Source organism: Lasioglossum baleicum, chromosome 10 (assembly GCF_051020765.1).
Source record: "Lasioglossum baleicum chromosome 10, iyLasBale1, whole genome shotgun sequence".
NCBI lineage: Eukaryota > Metazoa > Arthropoda > Insecta > Hymenoptera > Halictidae > Lasioglossum > Lasioglossum baleicum.
The window spans coordinates 10,930,948-10,948,342 of record NC_134938.1 but is presented as its reverse complement, the minus strand read 5'-3'; the positions used below and the strand labels follow the sequence as shown (position 1 = coordinate 10,948,342).

The following is a 17,395-nucleotide window of genomic DNA, read 5'->3' as shown; positions in this document are numbered from 1 at the left end:
AATCGATATGTGCAATTTTCTATTAATTGGGTATTTAACCCTTAGCACTCGAATTGCGACTCTGAGGCGCCACTAAAAGTTGCTGTACCATTATTCAAAATATTGTTTACGTTATTAAATGTTAATAACTATTAATAGTAATTACTAAGCATCTGGGTATTGTATGGGGTATTCACCAATTTCATATCCTTCAAATTTAAAGAGAGTCGTAGAGAATGGAAATATTCTTGATTGGAAGAAATGTTTAATTTTCGAGTTGAAATATCTCCGAGTGCAAAGGGTTAACACGTTAATATTCTTCTCACACTTACAGCCAAAATGGCGCCCCTAAATTTTCGCGCCCCGGACAAATGTCCGGGTTGCCCGCTCCTAGAGCGGGCCCTGCTCGCATCTGACCCTGAACTCGTATGTGAACAAAATTGACGCATGGTATGTAAACGGTTGGCCACCCCGGTTGGAATGGAATTAAATAAGCATGTTACAAACGTAATTTATTATCGCTATTTTTTCTATTTTGTTTTCAATACAATCCTCCTTTGTTCCACGTATATTCCACGTGCCCCGGCTTGTGCTGTATATGTATTACAGCGAATATTTGAAATTTAAAACGTTGAATCGTTCGTCAATGTAAAATAAGTTCTTGAACAAAAGCAAGATTTATTAAAAAAAAAAAAAGAAATATTGTTCCCGTGCGTAATCGTGAATGAATTGTGAACTTCTTGCGAGAAGTTTATGTAACGCGGAAATAAATGTTTATGGTAAGCTTCTTTGAAAGTTGTTGGTATTAATCATTTCGCATAGGACGAGAAAGAATTCTAAAGAATGAAAAAACTGTGAGAACCAGTTTTAAAATGCATGATCGTCGAGACCTTCCTCATAGGTGGCCAATGGGTCAAAGATTATTTTCATTGTTTTCCACAGGAACCTGACAGCGCATTCAATATGCTTAAGAAAAGTTTGAATCCGTAATGAATGACGAGAGAACAATTCCCTTGTTATTGGGTATATGAATGCGCGTAATAACTTCGCATTCACGAAAGCCAAACGGACAGTTCACGTACTTTCTCCTTCCGATGCTATTGTTGTCAAAAACATTTAATTACTCCAAAAAAAAAACAGTAACTTTCCAGAGAACACCGCATATCGCGGGAGGTAAAACCGATTATGTGTATTTACAGAAGTCAATGCATATTTCATCATTCGTGAACTTTTGATACAACGAGTGCATAAACGCGCGAGTATTTTACACACTCAGAGTGTAGTGTTGCATCCATAATGTGAGAATCATCGTGGACACGGAGAAAAACCACTGCAAACATCATTGTATAGCACTCATCGCGAAGAACAAAAGTCTTGGAACTATTTTGTTCCATATATCTACAGGATGTCCCAAGGTGGTATAAATATGGAGGGGGTGATTCTACAATGAGAAAGTAAGTCGTAAATTTTGTCATTTAATGCCTCGTCTTCGAGAAATCAGAGTTTGAATAAATTAAATGATAACGTCTGACGTGTCTGTTCATAATCTACCAGTTCTACTTCCTACAGACGCTAGGCACGAAAACTTGATGGACGTTCAAAGTTCAAAGTCGATTTTCTCGAAAACGAGGCGTCGTATGAAACAAAATTTATTTCCGACTTATTTTCTCGTGTAGAATCATCCCCTCAACGCTTATTCTATTCTGAGACACCCTGTAGACATACGGAATAAAATATCTTGCGAAATTTTAAAGTCATTTCTTAAGAAAATGGTCGACTCATTGTCTCAGTACTCTTATTCATCGTGATCAGTACTGTACAATGTGCAATAAAAGTATTCTACGATGCAATAAGAAGAAATTAACCTTGGACAAAGGTCGACAATTTGACGGCCCATTTTCTTAACAAATGGCCACCGATCCAGAAGTATAAAATCACACCTTACATTAAATTTATGTAAGCATCGAGTTTACAATAACTTTCTTAACAGACAAAAGCGAAAAAATGGCCGTTCCGTTGGTTAACGTCATCCTTTTCTGTCTGCATTATCAAATAGAATTTGCCGAAAATAAAAGGGCTATTACATTTCAATAAATAAAATGCATTGTCTGTTCATAATTCCAAACTAATAAAATCTCGACATCAGTTCTGTAGAAACCAGGAGCGCAATCTTTTATAAATAACGTCGATTCTTTTGGTATCGATTACATCAATTCTATTGATTTTCTGTCATTGCCGAGCAAACACTATTATCGACACATCATTGTCCTCATTAGCAGGTTTTCTGTGCAAACGTCAATACAATCGATGCGTTGATTTTTCTAGACACGTGTCCCATTCTATAAACACTGCACTTTTTCATCGTTTCCTATGAAATGAAACGATAGTCAGTTTCAAAGTTACAGACAGCAATCAGTCGGTGAAACTATCATGTCGCACTGACGACGATGAGTTGAACTCCGTCGTTGTACGCAGAGTCTCTTAAGGGAAAGTAGTCGATTATTAACCAGCCCTGCCATCGCTGTCGTAATAAAGTCACTCGGGGGAATGGAAAAGAAAAAAGAATTTTTCCACGATCCCTACGGTCATTTTAGTCGCATGCGTTCAAGCGAGAAAGAATCGGAAACACCCTACGAGATAGTCCTCAGTCTATATTCGATCGTTGTCTGAGGTGTTTCGTGCAGGCGTCAGTGAGGAAGTAAGGCGGATTAACTGTTGACCGAAACTCGGCAAGTTCTATCAAAGTTTTACAATAATAGTTATTCATCAAGTTCTCGCGCATTGTTTTCGGCGATCTTTCGAATATTTCAGTCTTCAATCAGGGTTGAAGTCAAGTGAATACAAATACATATACAGGGTGTCCCAAAATTCCTTCAACAGCCGGAAATGGGAGGTTCCTGAGAACATTTGAAGCAACATTTTCCTTTGCAAAAATGTTATCCGCGGCTTTGTTTAGGAGTTATTAACGAAAAACACGGACCAATCAGAGCGCAACCTAGACGCGAGTTGGCACAGTCGGCCAATAGACAGTTGGCGCGCTGAGCCGACTGTGCCAACTCGCGTCTAGGTCGCGCTCTGATTGGTCCGTGTTTTTCGTTAATAACTCTTAAACAAAGCCGCGGATAACATTTTTGCAAAGGAAAATGTTGCTTCAAATGATCTCAGGAACCTCCCATTTCCGGCTGTTGAAGGAATTTTGGGACACCCTGTAGAATATAAATTCGTATTAATTAAACGAATTATTAAATTTGATTTCAAGTGAAGCTTATTCATATCTTGAAAGATATTCATGAAATAGAGTTTCATCCCAAAGCTCTTGAACCACCCTCGCATTTCTCTCTCGGTGGGATATCTTTCGTCCTTTTGTCGACAGAAAAATGAGAGTAGGATTTTTTATGATGACAACATTCTGTATGGCGACGAGCACTTGTGTCTTACCGTCTCCGTTAACGTTGCAACTGATACTGGAATTCGCGAAATGGAGATTATGGGATCAGATAGTACTGTTCGACAATTTGAGTTCCTTAGGTGAGAACATTAAATTTCATGTATGTGAATGTGTACAACTATCATAATGATCAAAATAAATTGATGTAAGGAAAGTGCCGCGAAATTAACTTTGACCTTGAATCTCAAGGTCGATAACAATTTGTTCTTATTGCATCGTATTCTAATCATCGCGAGGATAAAAAATGCAGATGGAACTCAAAACTCAATCGTTCTCGCAAAGTTTTGTCATATCGAACGGATTTTATTCATATTATATTCACTCTTTGGAGGAATGAAGTTCATACTGAAAACAGTCAGGGATCTTTTGATAATTGCAAAAGTTCGTGCCGGATGTCAGAATAAAATACAATACAAAGTTAATCGATTGTATACTCGATACTATGTTCTACAATTGTCTTCCAACGTTCTTGAACCTGATCGTTGCATTTTTCATAAACATGGCGTGGTTTTTCGTCCAAGAAGGTCTTGAGGTCTCTGCGAATAGTGCATACATTTTTGTAATCCTCTAATACGTTATTCATCTATTTCTCATTATTTATCATTACGAAACACTACGTCAAGGGCAATCAGAATGACGGTGAAGTCGACTCATTGTCTTTAATATTAACTAGTTCAATATTCATTCATGCAAAATGATGGTAACAAATGTAGAACTGCAGTCTACAATTGTGAAGATACTGTGGCGCCGTGGTCACGGCAACCCCACTACTGCAAATATTGGATATGTGTAAAAACTTCGAAGAGTTCTTTTTTATAAAATAATTGACCACGTGAAAATTTACTTATTTATTTTTCTATTGGAAAATCGTCTTTTACCAAATATGTTTCACAAGAAATGAAGTAGGGTAAACTGTACTATTGCTGGCACTGCAATAGTTATTGGCACTTTCGATTTAAACGGCAAATACATATTAAGAATTCCTAGTATAGAAAATCAGGCGAATCAGGCTAACGACTGTTAGCAGCGCTGGTACAAGACCGACGGATGACCACAGTGCACTATGTATAGTGTTTTATTAAAATTTTCGTTACGAGTAAGTATACTTTATCGCTTTGTAACGTAATTTCGGACTGTACTACAGATGTAATAAGTGCGTATATGTTTAATTATAAAACAAATAGCCTGTTGAACGTTTACTTCTTACCGTGCTAATGACTGTACTATTTGTCTTACGATTGTTGTTCACTGAATATATTTTATAATAAAAGATTTATGACTCGTAAAACTGTTTGATTTTGCTGAAAAATCTCCATTAGCTTATAACAATAGCAAGCTAAGCTCGTTTAAACATTTCAAAAAAAGATAAAAAGATTTTTACTACGATTTTGGCTTAGGGTGCCAATTATTGTACAGTTTATAAATTTTTTAATGTTTTCGGCGCAACGGTTCGGTCGTTTATTACGAATTATAAAGCAATTTTGCTAATTGTCAAACAAAATCAACGTTTCGATCCTAGTTTGCTTCTCAAAAGTTTCTCAAAATTATTATAACATATTTACTTTACAGACGCGATTCAAATAAATCTTGAAAAAGATCCAAGTTAGGATCGAAACGTTGATTTTGACGATCGAACCGTTGCGCCGAAAACATTTAAAAATTTATTAACAGCAAATACGATCGATAGAAGAAACATATTGTACAGTTTACCCTATATCAAGATATTTTCTGGATCTTTATAAATAATGAGTATTGAGTATTGCCAAAACGCTCGGACATGGTCTGCTTATTTTTGCTGTAGCTTCAGCAGACAAAGTTTAATTAATATCGACAACTCCACCGCTGTGACCTCTCCTTAGTCGAAAGCGAGACACTCTGAAACATTTTTAAAAAATCTGTATCAATTTGAATGTTGTTTCCATAGATTGTGTATTTGCCTACGCAAGACCATTGTTTGCCTGTCTCGCTGAGAAAGGAATCAGCGTATCAATTCAGTCAGCCATCAATCCGAACATACCCGACGCCCTTATTATCCGGAAACACCGAATCGGATCGATCGTGCTGTTGGATGGACTGAATCTGACGTCCTCCGAGAATGTTCTTCACGTGGTAAGAAGCACGTATACAAACAAAAGCATAATTATTAGTATTGTTCCGTTCAAACGAACGTACGCTTTAATTGATCATTTATTCATATCGATACATCACGAATGTTTACAAGCGTCGTAAAATTCCGACACTCTTCTTGGAACTCGGAATATTTTTAATTTTGCTAATGATCGATGCCGATTTATGGTTCCTGATATGGTACCACATTCGATTATGACTGAACGACATATGCGCCGGTAATAATTGTGAAAATGCGGTCTGAGTCACACAATTCTCGAAATATCATTGAAATTTTCTATTGTTCTGTATTACATCGATCGATCTTACCATACATATTCAAACGTATTCGAGAAATGTATTCAAACGTTCGAATCTTTCCATCTACGCAATTTTATTGTATACGCCATACGGCGCACGGTATCACGTGTTTCAAGTATGACACTTGTACAATTGCAGATACGTGATTAATCAGTTTTGTTGTGACGCGGTGCAGATGCTTGTGTCCGAAACAATCGATAATCGAATTCGTTGATTAATTGAGTATTAAATTACATAATGAATATACAGTCCTCGACAAAATAATAAGACACCTAGCATATTTTTAAACTTCTTATATTTAAAGGTGGAAAGAGTACACTCCGTTATATCCTGAATACTAACAGAGTGTCCGAATATTAGTGGGAGTCACTGTACCAGGTGTTTCTGAAAAAATATGCTCAAAAAATGCACAATTTCCATTATATCGAAATGTGAAGTTGAAGTTTTGGAGATGTTATGATAACGAATAGTTTACTGTACAACATTTCGATGAACATTGCGAAGAACAGCGAACAGTGAACACCAGTTGTGCGCGCATTTGTTGTTTGCGGAAAACCGATAACTCGTCATGGATCGACCGCGAACACGAGGCATTATGATACAAGTTTTGCACTCCAAATTCACACTTTTGCGAATCAATTTCATCCTTTTGCAAATCAATTTCACCCATTAAGGATATTTAAGAATATTTTGTTACAGTCGTTATTTAAAAAATACTTCTGACAGGCCTCTCAGAAGTTTCTTTTCAACTATTACATCTCCTGGCTGATGATCACAACTAGGAACACGGATACGACTATCGATACAGTGCTCCGGCATTTGAATATAGGTATCGACAGCGACGTGATCATCGCTACGTCTTCCTTGACGTATCCCGCGATTCAGAATTTATCAAGAACATTCTGGAAAAGGTGATTACGTTCAATTCAAATTAATCATGTACCAATTATTTATATTAATAGTATACGAATGAATCGTACTTATTCATGATCGGCAACTTAAACATTCCGAAGTATGCTTGAACACAAAAGATAAAATCGCAATCTGTAGCCAGGTTTATACATATGCACATTTGTTCAAAATAGGTTGTTCAGCATTTGTTTTTTTAGTAGATTGCGGATATTTGTGCGTTCATGGCAAAAGTGGACGAACGAGACGAAACTGTAAATATGTTCAATGAATAATATTACATTGTTTTCAACTCGTCAAAATCATTCCAGGACATTCTCTTCTCGCGTTCGCATTTTGTATAAAACTCACGGCTTATTTACGAGCATTAATGCGACAGAGACGTATTAAACCTGAGTTTGATGGATGGAAATTTGACTGAGAAATCCTATAATTATATTTTTAAGGTCGCATTGCTGTCTGAAACGTTATGACAGCCATTATATATATCGGGAGTCAGCCGTGATGACGCGTCCCGTTGAAAATGCGACGATGAATTTGAACTACGCCATTTTGGAGAACCGGACGGTGGTTTTTTACTTCGTCCATGTGTACAAAATCCGTCATTCGGATAACACCAGTCTGGTGACGAATTTCCTCGGTTCTTGGGATCCGCATTCTTGGTCGTTGCAGAGTCCAGCCAGCGTGAAGCTCAGAAACGACTTTAAAGGGAAGCCGATCGTTTTCGGCGTGTTAAATGGAACCATCGATGGACAGATGGATGTTACCGATCAGTTAGAGGCGAACGATATCGTGCCGCTTCTCGATTTTGCGAACTTCGTCACTGGCAGTGTTAATGCGAGGTTTGTATCATTCGGACGGGCACGATCAAGAGAATTTTTGCATTTTCCATCTTACATATTCGGAAATATTGTTTACTTTATACCGTCTCGATCATGAACACATTTAAAAAAAGAAATCTATTAAACATATGGGTACAAACCTTTAAATTTCTTCAAAGTAGGATCCTTGGGCGTCGACACATTTTTTCCAGCGCGATTTCCATGCTTCGCATGCTCCCTGGAAGGCGTTTTTGAAACCTCTCGTAGTACCCTCGTCACAGCCTCTTTGATGCGTTCCACGCTTTCAAAATGGCATCCTTTTAGCACATTTTTAATTCTTGGAAACAAAAAGAAGTCGGCGGGAGACAAGTTAGGACTGTACGCGGGGGTTGAGGAAGTGTTGTGATCCAACTAAGAAGTGCCGTTTACTGTTTTCCCCGTAATCTACGGAAAAGTTTTGGTTGGAAGTGCTCGACGAGGCTGCGACGAGTGTACTACGAGAGGCTTCAGATAACGCCTTGCAGGCAGCATACGAAGCATGGAAATCGCGCTGGAAAAAATGTGTCGACACCCAAGGGTCCTACTTTGAAGAATTTTAAAGGTTTGTACTCATATGTTCAATAGATTAAAAAAAAAAATGTGGTCGCATTACTTTCCGGGCAGACCCTGTATGCAGTTGCGAATTTTATCATGGAACTATATGGCTTCATGATTTTGCAGTATCGAATTAGTACACCACGAGAAGCTGGGCACTTTGAATAACAAAGTTTGGAGCGATCTTCTAGGTGATGTCGTTACTGGTGCGGTCGATATAGGCCTGGGATACATAACCGTCAACGAAGAACGCCAAACGGAAATGACGTTTAGCCATCCCCTTATTCGATACATGTGAGGAATTCTATTTTCCACTCTGAAGTTTCGACTGTTGCCGCACGTTATTCGAAATGAACGGCATTGCACACTTTTTTGTTCATACGTATCCATTTTGCCTTGCAATTGCGTATTTGTATATATTTTTTAACATCTTGCAAACAAGATTTTTTCAACAGTTTGAATATGTGGGTGTGTTTGAGCAGGAGGAACATATATTATCATCCTTTGGAGAGCGGCACCATGAGAGACATATTTCGCCAGCCTTTCAACAACTATCTTTTGGGATGCGTGGCTTTCACTTACGTCGCCATTTTGTTTGTGATGGGCCTGATCATTTATACCGCGAAGACTGTTCTTCACTCTGAGGAGGAGAAGTGTGTTGGTATCGGAGAGACTGCCTTATGGTGCATTAGCATAATGTGCATGCAAGGTTCGATAACTAAGTCAATTATTGACATTTGATGCCCTTACAAAGAGTAGAAACTTGAAATGTAAATTAATTACATTACAGTGACTCGCAATAATGTTCTGAAACTTTTAAAATGATTGGATCATACGACTTGGACTTTTTTGAGCAGTTAGAATAATTGGTTTACTGCACGGCGTGAATAAATTTTTGGGAACATTGCAATTGGTCGGGATTTCATAGAAAATAGTGAAATTTGTATTTACATTTTTTTATGTCGGCCTATATTGAAAATTTCAAAAGTACGTTGTGTAGATTTGTTTTTCAATGATACATATGTATTCTCGAAATTTCATAAAATCGGTCAATGTTAGAATGAGCTACAATGTTTAAAGATGGTAAAAAATTGTATTCAGTACTTATTTATTTTTCTCTCCTTGTAGTAAACTAATTGATCTAACGCCTCAAGAAATCCAAGTCGCACAGTTCAGTCCTGGAAAAGTAATCATCCTTTTAAAAGTGTCCGAATATTATTATTGTGAGCCATAGAAAAACCAGGAACATATGATCCTCCAGAGATCTTTGGCACTTTTCGTAGGACGAAGTAAACCAGATGTTTCAGTGTTCCAGTTAATATTGCAAAAACCTCTAAAATGCAGGTTCTGCGTGGACACCTCGCAACCCGTCGGGGAAGACCGTTTTATTATTTAGTCTGATGTTCGCTCTAGTAATGTACAACGCTTACGCTGGTTTCATTACCTCGATACTGTCGGTCCAAGCAAGTGGCATCAAGTCAATTTCCGATCTTCTGTCACACAACTTCAAGTTAGGGTACAGCATAACCGATGACGAGTATATTCGGGTAAGATCGATAAACTGAGGATCTTTCGCGCATATGGCACATGCAATTGTTTAAACTATATAAAAATACAGTAATTCTTCGATCGGAGTCTTGGGGGTTGTCTCCGATCGGAGTCCAGTGCCTACTCACTCCACTGCCGGCCAACGCTGCTCCGCGGCGTAGAGCGGCGATGATTGATCTCGGCTCGGGTATATCGGTGTGAACACCACACATTGACTCGAGTGAATCGAGTTCTCAAACTTCATAATTTTAATGATCGGTTTATGGGACTTTTACTAGCTTATTCCTGGCGTTTCTCTGATTAAAATGATACCAAACACGATATAATTTCAACGTTATTTAGTGGTTTAATCGACGGTAAAAGTTTCGAACGCAACGAAGAAGAGCGTATTGGAAAGAAAGAGATGCGAACCGGCGGCGGCTACTGTTCGCGTCTCTTTCTTTCCAATACGCTCTTCTTCGTTGCGTTCGAAAATTTCATCGTCGATTAAACCACTAAATATTGGTCAAATTATATCGTGTTTGGTATCATTTTAATCAGAGAAATGCCACGAATATGTTGGTGAAAGTTCCATAATGATATCATAGAAAATAAGAAAGCTGAGGTCTTGGTGTTTCATTGTGATGACGCACGGGCCTTTAAATTGTGCCGGCGACGGCGACACGCGATCCTATTTCATTCTGTCCTTCTCTATGTTCGGCTCGTCGTTTGAAGTCTCGGCGCGGTAGACGCAGTCATAAAAATATAGCCTCCGTACTCTACCCAAGTCCGTCCAACACCCGGGTGTGGAGACTCCGATCGAAAAATTACTGTAGCACCCTTTCCCTGTTCACTTTTCTTATATTTCCGATCATAAATTATGATCACATTTTTCGTTACCGTTCATGGATTATTTGTGAATTCATTTCGATTCGAAGAAACCAGAAAGCTCTATTTGTCTACTGCAAGATCTACAGATGATTAATATGACTAATACTCGGCATTCGATCGTCGGTGATCGGTTTATCCTTCACATATTTCTGGAATCTTTGATACAACGAAAGACATACATTGCCGCTCAAAAGTATGTGGACAATTCGTTAATTCGTATAACTACCTGGAAAAAGTTATGATATCTTCGGTAAATTTTACAGTACAGTGTTAGAGAACATATTTTAATAATAATTTATTAAATATCTCACCGAGATAATGATAAAAAATAATTATATCTTCTTTTCATCTGCATATCCACCGCGTACTTCTATGACCGCGTTTACTAGTCGCGGAATCCTGGTTATTAACTTTTTCATTATTTCAGTATCATTCTTTTTACGACAATGTTAAATTTGGATTTAAACTTATATATAAATTGTGAACGTAAATTGTGAAATGAACTGTGAATTTTGAACTTTTCTTTTGAACCTTTGGACCTTGGACTTTTTTGAACCAGAGCGTTAATTATTAATCTGGTGCTGGACAACGCTCTAAACATACATATTCATAATAAACTTTAGCAACAAATATTGTTTGTTAATAAAGTAAGTGTCCACATACTTTTGAGCGGCAGTGTAGATATTTCTCCTTTATTTCAGTTTTCATAGTGTGTGTGTGTGTGTACTTTGGAATTTTCTAAAATATTCGAGAACAACTTGGATTTCGTACCTTGTTTGTCCCATGTTTTCTATTGAATTTAGATATTTTCCGGTTTTCCTTAGAACGTGAACGACAGCAGCCTCCGCGAGCTATACATAAGAGCCTTCAACAACCGGGAGTCTCGATTAGATACCACTTCCGGTTTGACGAAAGCGGTACAGGGCCAATATGGTTTCTTCGTCAGTGCCACCCTCGCACGACGTGCACTCCGAACGACTTTAATACAAGAACGATGTACCTTGAAGGAATTGCCACTTCCTCAGACATTCACGATGGTTGCTTTACCGATGGCTCACTCGTGCCCCTACAAAAAGATCATTAATCTAAAGTAGGTAATTAACAATTAATAATAAGTACACTCCGGATGTTCATGCAAAGTTCGTACATCAATTGCAAGACACAGGAGCTAAATATAAATTTATATTCTTCATTAATAATTTTAATGTGGTGAAAATAATGTATTAATACTCTCAAAGTCTTTTAATACCTTCACTGTTTGAAATTACACTTGCTCATTTTTGTTATAAATGCATAAAATCCGGAGTCTAATAATACATTTTTCGAACATTGTGTTAGAGAAAATTGCAGAATCAATACCGGGACAGTGAGAATTGAAACGTTATTAATATCGAAAATGTACTATAATCAAAATCTATACAAATAACTTCAATCTTCTCACATTTATAAGTCGATATATGTGCCCATCCATAATTATGAAAGTGGTCTAATTGTAAGTAAAAATTAAAAAAAAATGAGTTTATCAGTGATTTCACACATCACATTATTTTAAATTAGATTAATTCAATATAATTTTTACGATATTGTCAAAAATAAACCGTTAGATAGCGCTTGTTATTTCAGCATTATATGGAATTCATTTAGTGTTGATATCCTTTTCCTTTGAGGAGTCAGACTCGTAATGACGATTTTAACAAAGTCTAACAAATATGAATGTTATGCCTTCCTATTTAGATGAAACGAAATTCGATTCGTTTGTAATCAATATTTAACACTTTACCTATTGGAAGCCTATTAATAGGATTTTCGATAATTGTGCTGTACCAAAAGAAAGCATAGAAATTTGCTTTTACATTGCAATCTTAAATTAAACTATTAGATGACGTTATTGAGGGTGACTTGTTAGTTCATAATGAAAATTGCTGTTGCTATTGAAGGTTCCATTAAAAAGTGTTTAGCCATGTACCATAGATTTTTCAAAATTATGCAATAATCACCGGTCGGTAATGTGTTAAGCATTAAAGTAAATCTAGCCATACAAAAAATATAAATTTTCTTTTCTCAAATCACTGTAACTATAAAGAAAATGTTACGACAAGGGGTTAATATGACTTCGTCGATGATGCGTGTTAAGGGGGTAGTATAGGCTCGGATTGTAACTAGAGAAAATACCTAGAATCTTACTAGAAAAATGGGTCGAAACATGGGTTTGCGCGCTTTGGTTGTTTGACCTTATTTGAGCAGATTTTGGGCTGGGTGAGGGCTCATTCTAAAGAGGAAGGTTCATCACACTGCGCTCTGGTCATCATAGCACTCAAAAAGTCTTTTAGAGACAGAAAAATGCATTACTCTACTTTGGGCCCTCATATTATTAGATATAAACATAATCTCGTTAACCTCATGACCAAAGCACCATGCGGTGAACCTTCCTCTTTCGAATGAGCCCTCACCCAGCCCAAAATTTGCTCGTACAAGGACGTTAAGCCGAATTTCGCAAACCCATGTTTCGACCCAAAATCTAGTAAGATTCTAGTTGCTTTCTAGTTACAATCCTAGGCTATACTACCCCCTTACGAGGTTGAACTTTTAGTATTCTGAGAATACGCGAGCGGGGTGTCCAGACCAGAATCACGGAACGGATGCTGCCGGAGATGCCGCAGTGCAAATCGTCGACAACTTTCCACAGCGCCAGGTTGGCCGACGTCTACTCTGCCTTCTTCATCCTAATCGCCGGTGGATTGACAGCGATTTCGATCTGGATCGCCGAGCGAATCTGGAACAAGCGGCGGCAAATGAAGGACGTTATAGTGCGAAGGATGCGTCAGCGTCGTCTGATGTCGAACCTGTCTCACTTGCCCCATCTGCCGCAGTTCCATCATTTGCATCTGCACCCCAATCGCAAAAGAGAGAACGAGCACCGAGCGAATGACAAGACGCGACACAACCTAACGAAACCAAATGAAAATTTCGCCACAGACTCTCCTTCCGCTGCGCAAGATCTACCAACATTCGGCGGACTATTGTCCTCTAAGAGAAGCGACGAGTCTAATGTAAATCATCCGATAAATCGGCCCTCTTTCGAGTCACGATTCCAGAATCGCCGAACGCAGGCCAGTTTCAATAAATCAAAACTATCCGAATTGCTGCGGACGAAGTACAGACGCGATCAGAAGAGTAACAAGTCCGATGATAGTATGACAGTTTTTCCCTTTCACGAATGACGCAGATTTACGCATTGAATATGGATGTCGAGTGAAAAAGACTGCGTCGTGCATTTTAAAACGTATTTTGCTTCATTAAGCGCAGCGACAATCGTCTGAAAATACGTTATGATTTTTACAATGGTTCAACAAACATCCGATGAGCCTGAAGCAAATGGATCGAAGTCCGTTTGAATGTGGTTTATTGAAACCGGTTCAAAGATGGAAACTACGTAGGTAAATGAGTTAAATTATGCATACAGAACGTGAACATGATTTTTCTCTTATTGCATCAATGATTCAGATGTACGTGGCAGTTTGAGAGAATGTAACAAATGAGTCACGGATTTGCTGTTTACATTGGAAAATAAAGAGCCACGAATAAAGTAATTGTTAAAGTGATTGTCCGATTATTCAGAGGTGTCGTCGCTAGAGCCTGCCATATTTCCCATATGTCGCGGTGATTTTCACTTTGGCGTTGTAGGTGTTGAAGGGAAATTCGTACGTCTCTGGAATGTTCATGTTTCTACAGTCTCGCAGCAAACCCGTTTCACTTCTGCGGAACAATCAAATAAGAAACGGGTAGTAGTTTCACCAAATGATTTCTTTGTTGTTACCGGCAAATGATGTCCGATATGTCGGCGGTGGTTTCCTCCTCGTTGCACCAGTGCTGCCATTGTTCGTATAATTGAACCTCGTTGATTTCATCCAGGTAATAATGGCACAGATCCGCCAGTCTGAAGAGAGGCGAAGAAATATTTCTCGTGTAATTTATTGAAAACATTTTGGTTCAAAGATGCTTTAACCCTTTCACTACATATTCTATTGTTCGACGAGATTTTTCCTGTGGGTTCTATCTTTGTATATTAGATCTTTGATTGTGTAAAATATGGAGTATGTTATATTTATCATTTTTAAGCACCCTCCACCAAATTTTCAAATCAAACATTTGATTGATTTCGTATGACGAAATCATGATGACGAGACATCTCGTCCATTGTAGTGGAAGGGTTAATGAATAAAATATACAAAAATTCACGAACAGAGATATATTTTTACATACTGATAAGAATAGGCATTACTGTAATTTGTTTATCAATGTGGTGGCTTGATACATACCAGATGTTCGATTTCGTAATGAACTGATCGATAACGATGAAAGCATGGAAAAGTATACGAGACATCGTGCAAAAATCGAAGTGCATCACATGTCATTTATAAAATGAGAAAATAATTGTTAAGAAAGTGCATAAACGCGGTCTACATTACCCAATGCGTAATTGGAACCAAATAAAATGGTAATTTGTGGCGAGATGTTTAAGTAACCGTAAACATTAGATAACACTGAATCTCCACTGGTTAGATAATACTAAAGCTATACGTCTAGTCCACGTTAATGCTCGATAAAAAAGTACGATTGTACGCTGGTTTGTAAATAGCAGATATCGTAAAAGATTTTTATCTAAACCGTCGTGTAATGATTAGTCAATTTAGAAAAAGATTTTAAGAATTCAAGAATGTTGTAATTTTAATGTAACAAAGTCGTTAAGGAATGAAATCAATTTTTACGTTATTCCTATTTCCCACAATCAATGCAAAACATTTTTATTGTTGTTGTCTAGTGACAACTAATCAAATATGTTTCATCAAGAAATTCAAACATTTCGTATGCACAGATCTTATGATTTAATTATGAATTACTGACTTGCTTGCCCACAGTCCATCCGCCGAGGTAGACAGCAACGTGAAACCAGGTAAATTGTCGCAAATAAATTTTTGCCCGTCGCATTCCCTGAGCGCATAGCTGTACAAATAATTCATCGTTTCTCAAAGTAATCGTTACATTGTTTTCACGTTCAGACGGGAACGATTATCATCGAAATGGTTGTTATGTGAACGTACTATTGGAACGAGTTGTCGCAGATTGTTCTCAAAAGAAGCTCGACTTCGGTATCGTTTAAACATGCACTCGGTGACATCATCTCGTGAACGTCTAGCAAAGTTTGATTTATCTAAGCGGAAAAATACTTTGGAGAATGGAATGATTTAGAGGTCGCCGACGTGTTCGAAGAATACTTTTAAATTAGAACGCAGATTGTACAGGGTGTAAAGAAACGTTTGTTCTTGGCTGCCATAGGCGTATTCTTCATCTTCTGATCGATGAAGATGGAGATAACATTTTTTATTGCATGGTATTCTAAGCACCATGCAATTAAAAAGAAAATTGCTAGTGAAATTCACGGTCAAGCACAATTTTGCAATTCCACCACCAAATTTTTTACTGCATCGTGCAATAAGAAAATTTAACCTTAAAATCTAACTAAGGTGAAAGACAATTTTGCGGCAACTTTCTTTTAGAATACGCCTATGGCAGCCAAGAGCAAACGTTTCGTTACTCCCTGTACATACTGCACTTTTAATTACGATAACCTAGCTATCGCAAGTCTGCCCTCGTATGTTACTCTTTTATATAATGATTCATTATTAAATACAAAAATGTTGTTTCTTACGCAATCTACTCCCGATGTAATTTATTTAGATCGTACTTTCCTCTTTTGTGAAGGATGCATTTCAGTTTTAGATGCTTTCGAAAACGCGAGATACAGTATGTAAAGTAAAAGAATGTTACTTATTTAGGTAAACCTTTTCAGCAATCGCGAGACACATCCCGCATCGAATGCAAGCCGACGAGAAATCAATTTGCAACGTGTCGCACCCTGGACCGGCACGAGAATATGGAATCTTCTGGACAATGCCAAATTTCGTTGGATCGCAGTCGTAATAATAATCTGATGCAATATTTTCATCTTCTTCGCAGGCGTCTGTTTTACTTAGAGTTTGTTCGTTACATTTGCAACAGCTCGAAATCCTTTTTCTATCAAAACTTGATCCATAGGTTATAAAAATGAACACTAACAAAAGTATAAAAAGCGTTTTTATCTTCGTTCTGCTCTCGTGAGAAAAATACATCTTCGTAATAAATATATCCTATAAGATCGTGAAAAGTTCGTTTACAAAATTCTTCATTGGTAGAGATCTAATAAAAATATAAACATTTATAACAGGTTAACATAAAGATTAGTCATATTGTACGTAAGTGAAAACAGATGAAAAATTTGAAAACTGCCACAGATTGTAGCGACTTTATCCGAGTAGAAATTTACTTTATCCATTGAGCAAAATGTCAATATAATTACTTCTAAAATAATATATGTTACGATTGATCTCAGTTACTGCTGACATAACCTCCTTAATTGTAACGTGTAACGATTTATTTTCCATAAATTATTGTCATTTCGCTGCGAATTCTTCGCATTTATCACTAAATGAAACACCTCTTCACTTTAGAACAACATGCCACAGTATAATTATCATACATATTTACATACTTTTTCACGTAGAACAGCGAGAAATTATAAAATTGTATTGAGCAGAACGATTACAAGTGATCAGAAAATTGGTAGAAAATGTATGTAGGAAATGAATAGGTAACAAAAGTATTTATGCATGGTAACGAATTCAATGCGAACGAATTCATAGTAAACGTATGTTTATAAATAGCATCATTCTCTCTATTTCATTTCAATTCGATTCACTAA

At 37.4% G+C, this 17,395-nt stretch overlaps 2 protein-coding genes across 6 annotated transcripts; one reads left to right on the top strand and one right to left on the bottom strand.

Annotated features, from left to right (window-relative positions):
* Positions 1-1,047: 1,047 nt before the first annotated feature.
* LOC143212816 (glutamate receptor ionotropic, delta-2) lies at positions 1,048-14,240 on the top strand. Of its 5 annotated transcripts, none has more exons than XM_076432018.1 (9): positions 1,048-1,152; positions 5,352-5,536; positions 6,581-6,765; positions 7,210-7,605; positions 8,305-8,472; positions 8,661-8,887; positions 9,523-9,725; positions 11,421-11,686; positions 13,187-14,240. In XM_076432018.1, exons 1-9 carry the CDS (start codon positions 1,074-1,076, stop codon positions 13,815-13,817), a joined length of 2,340 nt encoding a protein of 779 aa, XP_076288133.1. In that variant the 5' UTR covers positions 1,048-1,073; the 3' UTR covers positions 13,818-14,240. The 5 variants fall into 5 exon arrangements, with proteins under 5 accessions (XP_076288133.1, XP_076288134.1, XP_076288132.1 ...); XM_076432019.1 differs by lacking the exon at positions 1,048-1,152 and adding an exon at positions 2,392-2,708 and having other exon boundaries at positions 13,187-14,235; XM_076432017.1 differs by lacking the exon at positions 1,048-1,152 and adding an exon at positions 3,155-3,507.
* On the bottom strand, positions 13,659-16,887 carry LOC143212817 (uncharacterized). Its single transcript, XM_076432022.1, has 5 exons — positions 16,440-16,887; positions 15,699-15,808; positions 15,502-15,600; positions 14,414-14,533; positions 13,659-14,352 (listed from the first exon to the last, which is right to left on the bottom strand). Exons 1-5 carry the CDS (start codon positions 16,764-16,766, stop codon positions 14,226-14,228), a joined length of 783 nt encoding a protein of 260 aa, XP_076288137.1. The 5' UTR covers positions 16,767-16,887; the 3' UTR covers positions 13,659-14,225.
* Between the last annotated feature and the right edge of the window lie 508 nt (positions 16,888-17,395).

What these genes read in the sequence shown, in the direction of transcription:
- LOC143212816 (XM_076432017.1), top strand. Translation starts at nt 3,357, where the DNA reads ATGAGAGTAGGATTTTTTATGATGACAACATTCTGTATGGCGACGAGC. An exon ending in TCAAGAACATTCTGGAAAAG is followed by an intron (nt 6,766 to 7,209) that starts GTGATTACGTTC and finishes TATATTTTTAAG; the next exon opens with GTCGCATTGCTGTCTGAAAC. An exon ending in CCGATGACGAGTATATTCGG is followed by an intron (nt 9,726 to 11,420) that starts GTAAGATCGATA and finishes GGTTTTCCTTAG; the next exon opens with AACGTGAACGACAGCAGCCT.
- LOC143212817 (XM_076432022.1), bottom strand. Translation starts at nt 16,766, where the DNA reads ATGTATTTTTCTCACGAGAGCAGAACGAAGATAAAAACGCTTTTTATA. An exon ending in GATGGACTGTGGGCAAGCAA is followed by an intron (nt 14,534 to 15,501) that starts GTCAGTAATTCA and finishes GCCTCTCTTCAG; the next exon opens with ACTGGCGGATCTGTGCCATT. An exon ending in ATATCGGACATCATTTGCCG is followed by an intron (nt 14,353 to 14,413) that starts GTAACAACAAAG and finishes ATTGTTCCGCAG; the next exon opens with AAGTGAAACGGGTTTGCTGC.